The sequence below is a fragment of the Callithrix jacchus genome, chromosome 22 (assembly GCF_049354715.1).
Source record: "Callithrix jacchus isolate 240 chromosome 22, calJac240_pri, whole genome shotgun sequence".
NCBI lineage: Eukaryota > Metazoa > Chordata > Mammalia > Primates > Cebidae > Callithrix > Callithrix jacchus.
The window spans coordinates 4,412,040-4,426,649 of record NC_133523.1 but is presented as its reverse complement, the minus strand read 5'-3'; the positions used below and the strand labels follow the sequence as shown (position 1 = coordinate 4,426,649).

The following is a 14,610-nucleotide window of genomic DNA, read 5'->3' as shown; positions in this document are numbered from 1 at the left end:
TGCTCCTCCCCAGAAGCACTCCCCCACCCTGCACCCCCCCGCAGCCCGTCACAGCCTCCAGACAGAGGCGTCCACTGGGCAGGGGCCAGCCCTGATGTCCCATGTTCTGCCTTTGACATGGGCCTTGTCCTCTGATGAAGAGAACACAGTCTTCTTGTTTCCTGGCACATCTCCAGAAAATGTTCCCCGGAGTCCCATGCAGTCACCTGGGGGCTTTGGGAGGCCGAGGCAGGAGGGTCGCTTGAGGCAGGAATTCAGACCAGCCTGGCCAACATGGTGAAACCCCGTCTCTACAAAAAAAAAATACAAAAAGTTAGCCAGGCATGGTGGGGCACACCTGTAATCCCAGCTACTCAGAAGGCTGAGGCGGAGAATCACCTGAACCCAGTAGGTGGCGTTGTAGTGAGCTGACATCACGCCACACTCCAGCCTGGGCGACAGAGAGAAACTGTCTCAACAATAATAATAATTGGCCGGGCACAGTGGCTCACGCCTGTAATCCCAGCACTTTGGGAGGCCAAGGTGGGAGAATCAGTTGAAGTCAGGAGTTCAAGACCAGCCCAACCAACAGGGTGAAACCTCCATCTCTACTAAACATAAAATTAGCCAGGTGTGGTGACACATGCCTGTAATCCCAGCTACTCAGGAGGCCGAGGCAGGAGAATCGCTTAAACCTGGGAGGGTGAGGTCGAAGTGAGCCGAGATCGTGCCACTGCACTCCAGCCTGGGTGACATAGCGAGACTCCGTTTCAAATAACCATAATAATAACTAACTTATTGTGGTGAAATCACGTAACCTAGAAGTCTCCTTCAAGCAGTCCTCGGAGCGGCCCTTCTCTGGTTCCAGAACATGTCCAGCACTCCAGCGTCAAGCCCTGTTCCTTGTATCAGCATCCCTGTCCCGGGACAGCCTCCAGTATGTGTTCTGTGTCACTGGGTTTGTGAGTTCAGTTAATTTGGAGGAATGTAACCCGGAATTTCAGTGGCCGTGTGTGGCCTGTGGCTCCTGTATCGGACAGGAAGGGCTTCAGCAGCCAGTCCTGGTGAGGCTGCTTGCGGACCTCACCCGTGGTGCAGGCCACGCTCCAGACCACAGAGGGCACCTGGTGCGTTTTATTGTTTTGTGTTTTGAGTCTTGCTGTGTCATCACCCAGGCTGGAGAGCAGTGGCGTGATCTCAGCTCACTGCAACCTCTGCCTCCCAGGTTCAAGCAATTCTCTGCCTCAGCCTTCTGACTAGCTGGGATTACAGGGCCTGCCACTATCACGCCGGCTAATTTCTGTATTTTTAGTAGAGATGGGATTTCACCATCTTGGCCAAGCTGTTCTTGAACTCCTGACCTTGTGATCCAGCCGCCTCAGCCTCCCAAAGTGCTGGGGTTACAGGCAGGAGTCACTGAGCCCAGGCTTTTTTTTAAATCATAGGTCACTTGGCAGGGCATGGTGGCTCACACCTGTAATCCAAGCACTTTGGAGGCCAAGGCGGGTGGATCACCTGAGGTTGGGAGTTCAAGACCAGCCTGACCAATATGGTGAAACCCCGTCTTAAATTAAAAAAAAAAAAAAAATTTATAGTTCACTGCAGCCTCCCAGGGCTCAGGTGATCCTCCCACCTCAGGCTCAGCTGGGACCACAGGTGTGCACCACCACATCTGGCCAACTTTTTCATATTTTTGTAGAGATGAGGCTTTGCCATGTTGCCCAGGCTGACCTCAAACACCTAGACTCAAGCAATCCACCCAGCTTGGCCTCCAAAGTACTGAGATTATCAACCTGAACCACTGTGCCAGACCTGGGTTTTTTGTTTTGTTTTGTTTAATTTAGAGATGGAGTCTTGCTCTGTCACCCAGGCTGGAGTACAGTGGTATGATCATAGCTCACTGTAGCCTCCACTTCCTGGGCTCCAGTGATCTTCCTGCCTCAGCCTCCCCAGTAGCTGGGCTACAGGTGTACCACTAAACTCAGCTGATTTTTTTTTTTTTTTTGAGATGCAGTCTTGCTCTGTCGCCCAGGCTGGAGTGCAGTGGCGCAGTCTCGGCTCACTGCAGTCTCCACCTCCCAGGCTAAAGCAGTTTTCCCACCTCAGTCTCCCAAGTAGCTGGAATTTCAGGCACCTGCCACCATGCCTGGCTGGCTGTGTGTGTGTGTGTATTTAGTAGAGATGGGGTTTCACCATGTTGGCCAGTCTGGTCTTGAACTCCTTACCTTGTGATCTGCTCCCGTCCTACCCCAAGGACAGTCCTGGGCCTCACACCCTTTCCCCGTCTCTTTTCCAGGCCCAACCGCCTGCTCATTCTCCATGGCTTCCTCGACGAAAACGTGCACTTTTTCCACACAAACTTCCTCGTCTCCCAACTGATCCGAGCAGGGAAACCTTACCAGCTCCAGGTGGGTCAGCTCCTAGGAGCTGACAGAGTCTTGGTGAGGGGGGGGGCGCTTCCCACTGTGATCAGCAGCTCCCTGGGGCATCTGGGGCTCCCAGACCTCCACCCCACTGCCCCATGCGCCCACCTTCCCAGCTCCCGGGATCATTCATCATCAGTCCTGTCTTGACAGCTCAGGGCTCCCCCTGCCTTTGGTGCTGAGAGCATCGACTGCCACACCCTCCCCAGCTCTGGATTTAGTGGAGGGAGGAACCATTACTGAACCTGTCCCGCAGAGGGGTTTTATTGAAACTGAGAAATTGTGTAGGAGAAACCGCTGAGTGCTGAAGGCCCTAGCAGGCTCCTTACCAAGGGCCTGGGGCCCAAGAATTGCCTCAGGAGAGAGCTGTGAAGGGTGCCAGAGTGAGTGGTGCCAGCCAGGCTTGGGGGACCCAGCGGGAGGGGAGTGGGGGCATAGGTGGAGCCTTGGCAGCCATGGGGGACTCAGCCAAGGTGGGCGGGGCCTCAATGGGGAGGAGGGTGGGTCTTCTGCAGTGGAATGGGGCCTCAGTAGTATGGTGGGCGGGGCTTCTGCAGTAAATGGATTGGGCTCCATGGGGAGAGGGGCCCCAGTGGTGAAGAGGGTAGGGTTCCATGGGGGAACAGGGCCTCAGTGGTGAATAGAGTGGGGCTTCTGCTAGAGGGGAGCGGGGCCTCTTAAGGAGGGTGGGACTTCTACAGAGGGGCAGGGCCTTGGTGGGGGCGGGGCTTCAGCTGGATTTACACCTGAGGGTGATGGGAGATGTCCCAGGCGTAGAGTTGGGCGGCTTGCCGTTTGACCCACATTCCTCTGGCTGCCCTGTGGACAGCTTATGGGGGACAGTGGGGCGTGGTCCATAGTTGTTCTGGCGGGACATTCGCGAGGTATTCTGGGGGCAAAATGGCCAGGTTTGGTTACCTGTGGACTACAGCAGTCTCTGCTTCCTGAGCCCCTCTGCATGCTCTGTCCTGTGGAGGGCGTCCTGTTGCCATTCAACAGAGCAGGGAAACGGCGCCGCAGAGCAGGCCAGAGGCAGAGCAGCCTTGTGGGGTGATGAGCTGATCTCTTGGCAGTGTCCCCACCGCCACCCCACATCCTAAGCAGCCCCGGGATGATGTCAGGTGGGCTGGAATGGAACTTCAGATGTCTCTTCCCAGCGTGAGACCCAAGCCCACTGCCTTCCCAAGGGCCCGGTAGCTGGGACGGCATTCACCCTTGCACCTTGTTTCTCCATCTTTGGAATGGACATAACTCTGCCTCCTCTGAGGCTGCTGGGGCCAAATGAGTTATGTCAGAAAAGCATTCATGCCGGCACAGCGGCTCACTGTAACCCCAGCACTTCGGGAGGCCCAGGAGGGCAGACCACTGGAGACCAGCCCTGGCCGACACGGCAAAACGCTGTTTCCACTAAAAATACGAAAATTAGCCAGGTGTGGTGGTGCGCACCTGTAGTCCCAGCTACCGGGGAGACCCAGGCGGGAGAATGCTTGAATCTGGGGGGGTGGAGGAGGTTGCAGTGAACTAAGGTCACTCCACTGCACTCCAGCCTGGGCAACAGAGTGAGATTCCATCTCAGAAAAGAAAAGCATTCAGCACACGGGGTGGGCCCAGGGTCTTGTCTTGCTGCCTCCCCATGGGGAAGTGCAGGCTGAGATGAGACAGGCTATGACAGGTAGGAACATGGCAATGTGTGAGATGAGACAGGTAGAAACATGGCAATGTGTGGGATGGATGGAGTGCCCCTTACCTTCTATTTCAAAGACCCCAAAAGTTCTGGGCCAGGCAGCTGGTGGCCCCAGGCCCTGTTTGGGTACAAATCACATTTGTCACATGTGGGGCCTTGGGCGTGGTTTGGAAGCTCAGTGGGGAGCCAGACAGACTCTCCTCTGCTCTCTCAGCCCAAGGAATAAGTAACCAGGCAGCTGGGACCCAGGATAGCATGAAGGCAAGGGTACAGCATGTACAGATGGCTATTGGCAAGGGCAACAGGGTCCGTCCTGGGTGGTGCCAGTGCCAGGCTGGGGAAGGAGTGGGGCCTTGGAGTGCCTGGGGCAGCAGGACCTGGAAGCTGGTCTTGATGTCAGACTGGCAAGTCCTTGCAGAGGTCTAGGCTGGGGATGGTGTCCTCAAACTCATGATTCATCCAGGGATGGATTAAAGATGGCAAGGGTAGAGGAGGGGAGACCAGTGGGTGCCTTGGTGCATTCCCAGGGTGATGGGCAAGGGTGGTGTCGAGGAGCCTGGAGAGGAGGGGATGGTTCAGAAACCCATCTCACTGGCAGGAGGTGGTGTAGAATGGGCCACTTGACCCTGCTCCTGGCCAGCCCTAGAGTTCTTCGTGGAGAACCTGGGGCAATTTTCATGCCTCAGTCAGTCCCATCAGCCCCTAGGGGGCAGTGGGGAGCTATGGGGGTTGCCCATCAGTGCCTCGAGACCCCTCCCCCATGGCCAGAGACAGGACCTGCACCCCCATGTGGATCCACCCCAGGGCCTGGTGTTGGCTGGGCCAGGTCTCAGGAGCCTGGGGAGTTCTGTGTCGCTGCCTGCCTCTTGGCTTGATCACCCTTGGGTGCTAAGAGGACCCAGAAAGCACTTTACCATCCTCAGAGGCAGCCATCCTAAGGCCCAGAGCTTGTCACATGCCTTTTAGTAAAGTGGAACGGCTCAAGACCAGCACACCAGATGTCCCTGAGGCTTGAAGCCTCAGCCACCTCCACAGAGATGAGTTGGTCGCACGTCAGCAGGTTTGGGAGGAAGAGGCACATGATTTCTGCCTAAATATTTCATCTGTGCAGGTGCACACTGCAAGGCATTTTGTAAACTGTGTCGTACCAAACCTTCCCAGAGTGTGAGGTCCAGATTTACCCCATATTTGAGAGGGGCCCAGAGTTAGACTGCAAGCCAGCAGCCAGGGTAGGATTCAAACCCAGGTCCGTGGGCCTCAGAGCACCTGCGCCTTCCAGATGCCCTGAGCCAGAATGAGGGAGGAGCCTGGACACTGGTGGTCCGCCCACGCCCCCCAGCCCTGCCTCCTGTCTCCCTGCAGATCTACCCCAATGAGAGACACAGTATTCGCTGCCCTGAGTCGGGAGAGCACTATGAAGTCACGCTGCTGCACTTTCTACAGGAATACCTCTGAGCCCGCCTGCCGGGGCCACCGCACAGCACAAGCGGCTGCAGCCTCCGCCGGGGACCAGGTGGGAGGGACTGAGTGGCCCGCGGGCCCCAATGAGGCGCCTCGTCCTGCCCCGCGCTGGCCAGCCCCGTGGAGCCGCTGCCTTCACCGCCCCAACGCCTTTTACCCTTTTTCAAATGCTCCTGGGTTTTGTGCCGCTGCTTCTTGGTTGCCGAGACAGAGCCTCGGGCCAGCCCCTCCTCTCCCTGCCTTCTGGGAGGAGGGGGTCACACGCTGATGGGCACTAGAGAGGCCAGAAGAGACCAGGAGCGGGGTGCCCTCCGCCCGGGGCCACTGTGGCCTCGGTCCCCTGGCCCAGCCAGCCACCGTCCCTAGCACCCAAGCATGCAATTGCCTGTCCCCTGCCCCCGCCAGCCTCCCCTCTTCATGTTTGTGTTTTATTTGGGGGGATATTTTTCATAATTAATTAAAAGACAGGCCGGGCACGGTAGCTCATGCCTGTAATCCCAACACTTTGGGAGGCTGAGATGGGTGGATCACCTGAGGTCGGGAGTTTGAGACCAGCCTGACCAACATGGAGAAACCCCATCTCTACTAAAAATACAAAAAATAAGCCAGGCGTGGTGGCGCATGCCTGTAATCCCAGCTACTCGGGAGGCTGAGGCAGGAGAATCGCTTAAACCCAGGAGGCCGAGACTGCGGTGAGCTGAGATCGTGCCACTGCACTCCAGCCTGGGTAACAAGAGCGAAACTCAGTCTCCAAAAAAAAATAAAAAAGACAGAAAGCAAGAGGTGCCTAAATCTAGACTCGGGGTCCACACCAGGCAGCAGGGTTGCAACCTGGCACCTGGTGAGCTCCGTTTCTTCCCAAGCCCGAGCACAGGGTCGTGCGGACTCCACAGGGGAACGGCCAGGGCCCGAGGGGGGCACCACCTGCAGACCGCCCTCCCGTCCCCAAGCTTTCAGGCAGGCACTGAAATGCACCAAGCTTCCGCACTCTGCTGGTCAGTGGCGGCTATCCCCTCCCCAGCCCAGCCGCCCAGCCACAGGTGTCTGCCTGGCTCGTACACACCGGGGGTTCCGGGTTGGGAGCTGAACCATCCCCACCTCAGGGTTATATTTCCCCCCTCTCCTTCCCTCCCCGCCAAGAGCTCTGCCAGGGGCGGGCAAAAAAAAAGTAAAAAGAAAAGAAAAAAAAAAAGAAACAAACCACCTCTACATATTATGGAAAGAAAATATTTTTGTCAATTCTTATTCTTTTATAATTATGCGTGGAAGAAGTAGACACATTAAACGATTCCAGATGGAAACGTGTCACCTGCCTGAGGTTCCTTCCAAGTCCTGGGGCTCCTGAGTGGGAGGGGGCTTCCGGGGGACAACAGATAAGACATGGCGGAAAGGCACTGCCATCTCCGTGGGGTGCTGGGGTGCTGGGGCACCAGCGCAGGAGCGTCGTTATGCGCTGATCAGACTGACCCAAAGAGGACAACAGCCCCAGCTGCCTGAGGGCAGTCCTGTCCTCGCTGGTCTAGGAAGGTCAGCTGGTCTCCAGGGACTCAGCATTGGCTGTCTTGTGTGGCCTGGTCTGGCCCCCCCGGGATCCCCAGAGCCACCGCACAACCCAAATGGCAGATCCTCCATGCTGGATCCTCACCTGGCCCACGCCTCCTTTTCTTCCTGAGACTCTGCATCCTGAGGACCATGACAGGCCGAGACCCTCCTCATATCTGTCCCAATAACCAAGACACCCAGGGAGACCCTGTTGGCCATGTTCAGGGCATTTGGGCTCTGTCATTCCTTTCCCCTTTCCAACAGAGTCTCACTGTTGCCCAGGCTGGAGTGCAGTAGCACGATCTCGGCTCACTGCAACTTCCACCTCCAGGGTTCAAGCAATTCTCCTGCCTCAGCCTCCCAATAAGCTGGGACTACAGGCACGTGTCACCATACCCGGCTAGTTTTTTGTATTTTTAGTAGAGACAGGTTTCACTATGTTGGCCAGGCTGGTGTTGAACTCCTGACTTCAGGTGATCCTCCTGCCTTGGCCTCCCAAAGTGCTGGGATTACAGGCGTGATTCGAGGCCAGGCAGCCGGCCTGGGCTTTATTTCTAACAACAGGGATGGACTGTCCTGCTTGATCCACTTTCCCCATCCTTTGGAATTTTCCACTTTAAAAAAAAAAAAATGGGCTTAAAAAAAATATGAGGCCAGGCATGGTGGCTCACACCTGTAATCTTAGCACCTTTAGATGCCAAGGCGGGTGGTTTGCTTCAGTCCAGGAGCTGGAAACCAGCCTGGGCAACATGGCCAAACCCGGCCTCTACAAAAACAAAACCTAGCCGGGCGCAGCGGCTCATGCCTGTAATCCCAGCACTTTGGGAGGCTGAGGCAGGTGGATCACAGGTCAAGAGATCAAGACCATCCTGGTCAACATGGTGAAACCCCATCTCTACTAAAAATACAAAAAAAAATTAGCTGGGCACGGTGGTGCGTGCCTGTAGTCCCAGCTACTCAGGAGGCTGAGGCAGGAGAATTGCCTGAACCCAGGAGGCGGAGGTTGCGGTGAGCCAAGATCGTGCCATTGCACTCCAGCCTGGGTAACAAGAGCAAAACTCTGTCTAAAAAAAAAAAACCTTAGCTGGGTGTAGCGTGCTACTCAGGAGGTTGAGGCTGCAGGATGACTTGAGCCTGGGGAGGTGGAGGTGGCAGTGAGCTGTGATCATATCACTACACTATACCCTCAGCGGCAGAGTAAGACCCTGGTCTACAAAAAAAAGGAAGTATAAAAAATTTAAAAATCTCAGTACAGAAGGATATTTAAGGGAGTCAGGCACAGTGGCATTCACTTGTAATCCCAGCAAATCAGGAGGCCAAGGCATTCGAGGCCAGAGTCAAAAACAAAAACGGCTGGGTGTGGTGGCTCACGCCTGCAATCCCAGTCCTTTGGGAGGCCGAGGCCAACCCGGGCAATGTGGTGAAACCCCATCTCTACTAAAAATTGAAAAATGAGCCAGGCGCAGTGGTACATGCCTGTAGTCCCAGCTACAGGCAGCAGGCTGTCGGGGGAGGATCAATTCAGCCCCAGAGGAGGAGGAGGTCGCAGTGAGCTGAGGAGGTTTCTCCAGCCTGGGCAACAGAGTGAGACACTGTCTTAAACACACACACACACACACACACACACACACACAGAGTGAGACACTGTCTCAAACACACACACACACACAGAGTGAGACACTGTCTCAAACACACACACACACAGAGTGAGACTGTCTCAAACACACACACACACAGTGAGACACTGTCTCAAACACACACACACAGAGTGAGACATTGTCTCAAACACACACACACACAGAGTGAGACTGTCTCACACACACACAGAGTGAGACACTGTTTCAAACACACAGTGAGACAGTCTCAAAACACACACACAGAGACACTGTCTCAAACACACACAGAGACTGTCTCACACACACAGAGACTCTCAAACACACAGTGAGACACTGTCTCAAACACACACAGAGTGAAACACTGTCTCAAACACACACAGTGAGACACTGTCTCAAACACACACACAGAGACACTGTCTCAAACACACACAGAGACACTGTCTCAAACACACACAGTGAGACACTGTCTCAAACACACACACACAGAGTGAGACACTGTTTCAAACACAGTGAGACAGTCTCAAAACACACACACACAGAGACACTGTCTCACACACACACAGAGTGAGACTGTCTCACACACAGGGTGAGACACTGTCTCAAACACACACACAGAGTGAGACTCTCAAACACACACAGTGAGACACTGTCTCAAACACACACACAGAGTGAAACACTGTCTCAAACACACACAGTGAGACAGTCTCACACACACAGAGACACTGTCTAAAACACACACAGTGAGACACACACACACACAGAGTGAAACACTGTCTCAAACGCACACACAGTGAGACACTCTCAAACACACACACACAGTGAGACACTGTCTCAAACACACACAGAGTGAGACACACACACAGAGTGAAACACTGTCTCAAACACACACACACACAGTGAGACACTGTCTCACACACACACAGAAGAAAAGGTGACCAAGTACCAGCAGCTCACACCTATAATGCCAGCACTTCAGGAGGCCAAGGTGGGCGAATCATTTCAGCTCAGGAGTTCAAGACTAGCCACAGCAACATGGCATAAACCCTGTTGGTATCAAAAAAGACAGTCAGCTGCTGTAGTGCAGGCCTGTAACGCTTGGGAGGCTGAGGCTCACTGGAGCCCAGGAGGTCAAGGCCGCAGCGGGCTGAGGCTCCAGCCTGGGCGACACAGCAAGACCCTGTCTCAAGATGAAACGAATCTGATATCCCTGTGACCAGATCTTTTCCTTTAGGGCTGACAGATTTCATACCAGGATTAGTGGGCGCTGTGGAACAATCTGCTTTTCTTTTCCTTCCTCTGTCACCCACACTGGAGTGCAGTGTCGTGATCTCGGCGCGCTGCAGCCTCTGCTGCCTCAGCCTCCCAAGTAGCTGGGACTATAGGCACAAGCCATCAGGCCCAGCTAATGTTTTTGTATTTCTTGTAGAGACGGTGTCCATGTTACCCAGGCGATTTTTAAACTCCTGAGCTCAAAGTGATCTGCCCACCACGGCCTCCCGAAGTGCTGGGGCCAGCCATGTTTTTATTTTAATCCCTGCAGTATGATGACTTGTGGTGGATGGGAGAAACTTGAGGCTGAAAGCTTTCTGCAAAGAAACACACACACACAGACATACACGTACACGGACACACAGAGACACACAGACACAGAGACACACAGACACAGAGACGCACAGAGACACACACACAGATAACACACATACACACAACCTGCATGGGCTCAGTAGGAGACGACTCCCAGCTCCCAGCAGCTCACAACTGAAACTCCCTGTTAGCAGCTGAGCTCGGCCACACACAATCCTTCCTGGTGACAGGCCGGAAGTTGAACGCCGTGGTGAGGTAACGGGGACTCCATTAGGGGAACCACACTGCGTCAGTCACCCAAGGACCAGGGCTGGCTGCACTGTGCTCATCCAGTTTATGGAGACAGTGTGTAATGGGGCCGGAACAGACAGCATGGAGGCAGATACTTATTCGCGGACAGAGTCTCGCTCTGTTGCTAGGCTGGAGCGTAGTGGCGCAATCTTGGCTCACTGCAATCCCCGCCTCCCGGGTTCCAGCGATTCTCCTGCCTCAGCCTCCCAAGTAGCTGGGATTATAGGCGCCCACCACCACGCCCAGCTATTTTTTTAAGAACATATATATATATGTATGTGTGTGTGTGTGTATATACACAAACGGGGTCTCACTATGTTGCCCAGGCTGGTCTAGAACTCCTAAGGTTTAAAAAAAAAAAAAAAGTCTACAGCTCTACCACCCTGAACACGCCCGACCTCGTTTGATCTCGGAAGTTCAGCAGGGTCGGGCCTGGTTAGTACTTGGGTGGGAAACCACCTGGGAATGTCGGGTGCTGTAGGCATTTTTTATATGTTAAAAACAAACTCCTGAGGTCAACCAATCCACACACCTTGGTCTCCCGAAGTGCTGGAATGACAGGCATGAGCTACCACACCTGGCCGAGAAGTTTCATAACGCAGGTGGGTGTCCCAGTTTACAGCAGGCTGCCACTGCAGAAAGGCAACCGGCCTGGACTTCTGTCCTCGCGGAGGAGTCAGCTTCCTCCGGGGTCCTTCTCCCCTCCTTGGGCTGACCACGCTCCGTGGCTGTGGAGTAGAGGGATTTACTTCCTCAAGGTGTGCATTCGAACACATCTTAGGAGTCAGCTACGATGTTTTCTCTGTAGATTCTGTTTTTTGCCAGCTGGGAAGGACTGAAAATGACAACTGAATTCTCGACCCTCCACACCTGGCCACTGGCGTTTTCTTGAAATCTTAGCCATTTATGATCAAAGAATGACTTCTCTCGTTGAAAATCTGGGCGCCGGGCAGGGTGGCACATGCCTGTAATCCCAGCACTTTGGGAGGCTGAGGTGGGTGGATCACCTGACGTCGGGAGTTCGAGATCAGCCTGGCCAACATGGTGAACTCCCATCTCTACTAAAAATACAAAAAACTAACTGGGCATGGTGGCATGTGCCTGTAGTTCCAGCTACCCAGGAGGCTGAGGCAGGAGAATCGCTTGAACCCAAGAGACAGAGGTTGCAGCGAGCTGAGGTCATGCCATGCACTCCAGCCTGGGCGACAGAGTGAGACTCTAAAAACAAACACACACGTAATCCGGTTATACACAGACCAGCCGGGTGCGGTGACTCACACCTGTAATTCACACCTAGGACAAGCCAGGTTGTCAAAGCCAGAAAGTGAACAGCCACGTAATCCTATTAACAAATACCCAGGGCCAGGCGCAGCGGCTCACGTTTGTAATCCTAGCACTTTGGGAGGCCGAGGTAGATGGATCGCCTGAGGTCAGGAGTTCAAGACCAACCTGGACATGACAGTGAAACTCCATCTTTATTAAAAAACAAAAAAAAACACAAATACACAGACTGGCCAGGTGCAATGGCTGACACCTGGAATCCCAGCACTTTGTGGGAGGCTGAGGCAGGCAGATCACTTGAGGTCCGGAGCTCCAGACTAGCCTGGACGGCATGGTGAAAACCCATCTCTAATAACAATAAAAAATTAGCTGGGCGTGGTGGTGCATGCCTGTAGTCCCAGCTACTCCGGAGGCTGAGGCCGGGGAGTCATTTGAACCCAGGAGGTGGAGGTTGAGATCGTGCCACTGTACTACGGCCTGGGCAACAGAGTGAGACTCTGTCTCAAAAACAAAACAAAATAAAGCCCCACAGATACACAGGTCTTAATAGAACGTAGCCGTTCCTCCCTCCCTCCATGGTCCAGGCCGGGATCCCATCCTGCATCCACCTCATTTAGTTGTCTCGCCTCCTCCTCCTCAGGTCTCTGTCTCACAGGACACTTTCAAAGACTCCCGAGGGTTATTCTGTAGAATGTCACTCAATTTACTTTCACCTGGTGATGAGCTAATGACCTCTGAGGTCATGCATGTTTGCCTGAGACCTCTCTACTAGAAAACTGCTGTTTTTCCATTTCTTTTAAAAATTTCTTTTCTTTTTGAGACGGAGTTTCGCTCTTGTTACCCAGGCTGGAGTGCAATGGCACGATCTTGGCTCACCGCAACCTCTGCCTCCTGGGTTCAGGCAATTCTCCTGCCTCAGCCTCCCGAGTAGCTGGGATTACAGGTGCGCGCCACCATGCCCAGCTAATTTTTTGTATTTTTAGTAGAGACGGGGTTTCACCATGTTGACCAGGATGGTCTCGATCTCTTGACCTCGTGATCCACCCGCCTCGACCTCCCAAAGTGCTAGGATTACAGGCGTGAGCCACCGCGCCCAGCCAAAAATTTCTATTTTTTTGAGACGGAGTATTGCTCTGTCACCAGGCTGGAGTAAAGTGGCGCCATCTTGGCTCACTGCAACCTCCATCTCCCCGATTCAAGCGATTCTCCTGCCTGAGCCTCCCGAATAGCTGGGATTACAGGTGCCCACCACCACGCCCGGCTAATTTTTGTATTTTTAGTAGACACAGGCTTTCTCCTAAACCCCATGTTGGCCAAGATGGTCTCGATCTCCTGACCTCATGATCTGCCCGCCTCGACCTCCCAAAGTGTTGGGATTGCAGGCGTGAGCCACCGCGCCCAGCCATTTATTTAAGAGATGGGTGGTCTCACCATATTGCTGGCCTCGAACCCCTGCGCTTGAAGGATCCACCCGTATTGGCTTACTAACACGATGGATTATAGGTGTGAGGCACCGCACCAGGCCCACTCTTTTTCTCTTTGCAGTCTGTGGGGAATGCTGTTAGGCCGTGCAAAATCCTGTCTCCCATCCTACTTTCCCCCCAGCTAATTTCGAATATCGATGCAGACACATCTTGGCTGCGAAGATTTTGAGAAGTTTGGCTAATTTTTTTTTTTTTTTAGATTTTAATAATATTGGTAAGGAGCCAAATTACGGAATACCCTAGAATGTGGAATACAAAACCTCAGAGACGAAATAAAAAAGCGTGAAAATATAAAAGCACTTTAAAAAGGTAATAATCTTTAGGATAAAGCAAGCCTTTTCTTAACAAAGGTACTGAGCATGTTTAATAAAAATGAAATGAGATTAAAGAGAAGGAGCAGAGCCCCCTAGGACTTAGGAAGGTGACGTCTGTGTAGATGAAGGCATGGAACCAGGGCACAGATGAGCTCTGAGCACCGAGGGGACTGCAAGAAACCGTCTCCACGTATGCAAAACTTCTCACAGTCCACTCATGGATAGGAATTAATTTTTATCTCCAGTTGCAGAGGGCCCTTGTAAATGAATCGTGTTGGCATTCGGAGGAGGGGCAACACATCCATGTTGGGGACCCCTCCCATCCACAGCCCCAGCTGCCACCATGGCAGGGCATGGGCTTCAGGGGCAACAAGGAGACACAGGCTATCTCTTCCAGGAGCAACTCATTGTTCAGCTAAACGAAATGGAAGAGCTCCGTGTGACCAACAAACCAAAACTGAGCCAAAACAACAGGGGTCCCCGCCCCCAGAGGGATAATGTGCCACCGCCCTGTGTGCGGCAGGAGAGCAGGCATGGCGGAACTCCTGGTTCGGTTCCACTCGTCATCTGTCAGGACAGATGCGCCACCCTATGTCGGGTTCCGGGAGGGTGGGTGGGTGGCTGGGGGTTTCCCTCAACCCTGCAGCAAATACGTCAATGCTACTGCCATTTGTGGCCTCATTTTTTTCCAAGGGTGGTATATGCCACGCTTCACTCGGCCCGATGTTCACATCAGTGTGCTGCTTGTCCCCGGTAAGAACACAATTATTTATTTGTCCTTCCAGCACAGAGGAGGCACATGCAGCACTGAAGAGGGGCTGCCGGATTGTAGCGGATGACAAGCAGCTGACTCTCTGAAGCGCCAGCAGCATCCCAGCCGGCCAGGATCCAGTCCTGCGTACCAGGCCACCCAGGAAACCTTGATTTCCCTCATTCCCCGTACATTTCCGA

The 14,610-nt window shown here is 53.7% G+C and overlaps 1 protein-coding gene and 1 pseudogene across 7 annotated transcripts in view; both read left to right on the top strand.

Moving 5' to 3' along the window:
- Positions 1-6,848, top strand: part of DPP9 (dipeptidyl peptidase 9) — a 51,982-nt gene extending 45,134 nt beyond the window's left edge. For all 7 annotated transcript variants that reach the window (XR_013531258.1, XR_013531256.1, XR_013531257.1 and 4 more), the window contains 2 exons: positions 2,276-2,387; positions 5,449-6,848. Coding sequence is in view for 4 of the 7 variants with exons in the window: in XM_054250222.2 (XP_054106197.1) it covers positions 2,276-2,387; positions 5,449-5,541 (205 nt within the window). In the remaining 3 variants the exon portion in view is untranslated. The remainder of the gene's footprint in view (positions 1-2,275; positions 2,388-5,448) is intronic.
- A 4,097-nt stretch (positions 6,849-10,945) lies between these two features.
- LOC118150396 (5S ribosomal RNA) lies at positions 10,946-11,064 on the top strand (annotated as a pseudogene).
- Positions 11,065-14,610: the final 3,546 nt, after the last annotated feature.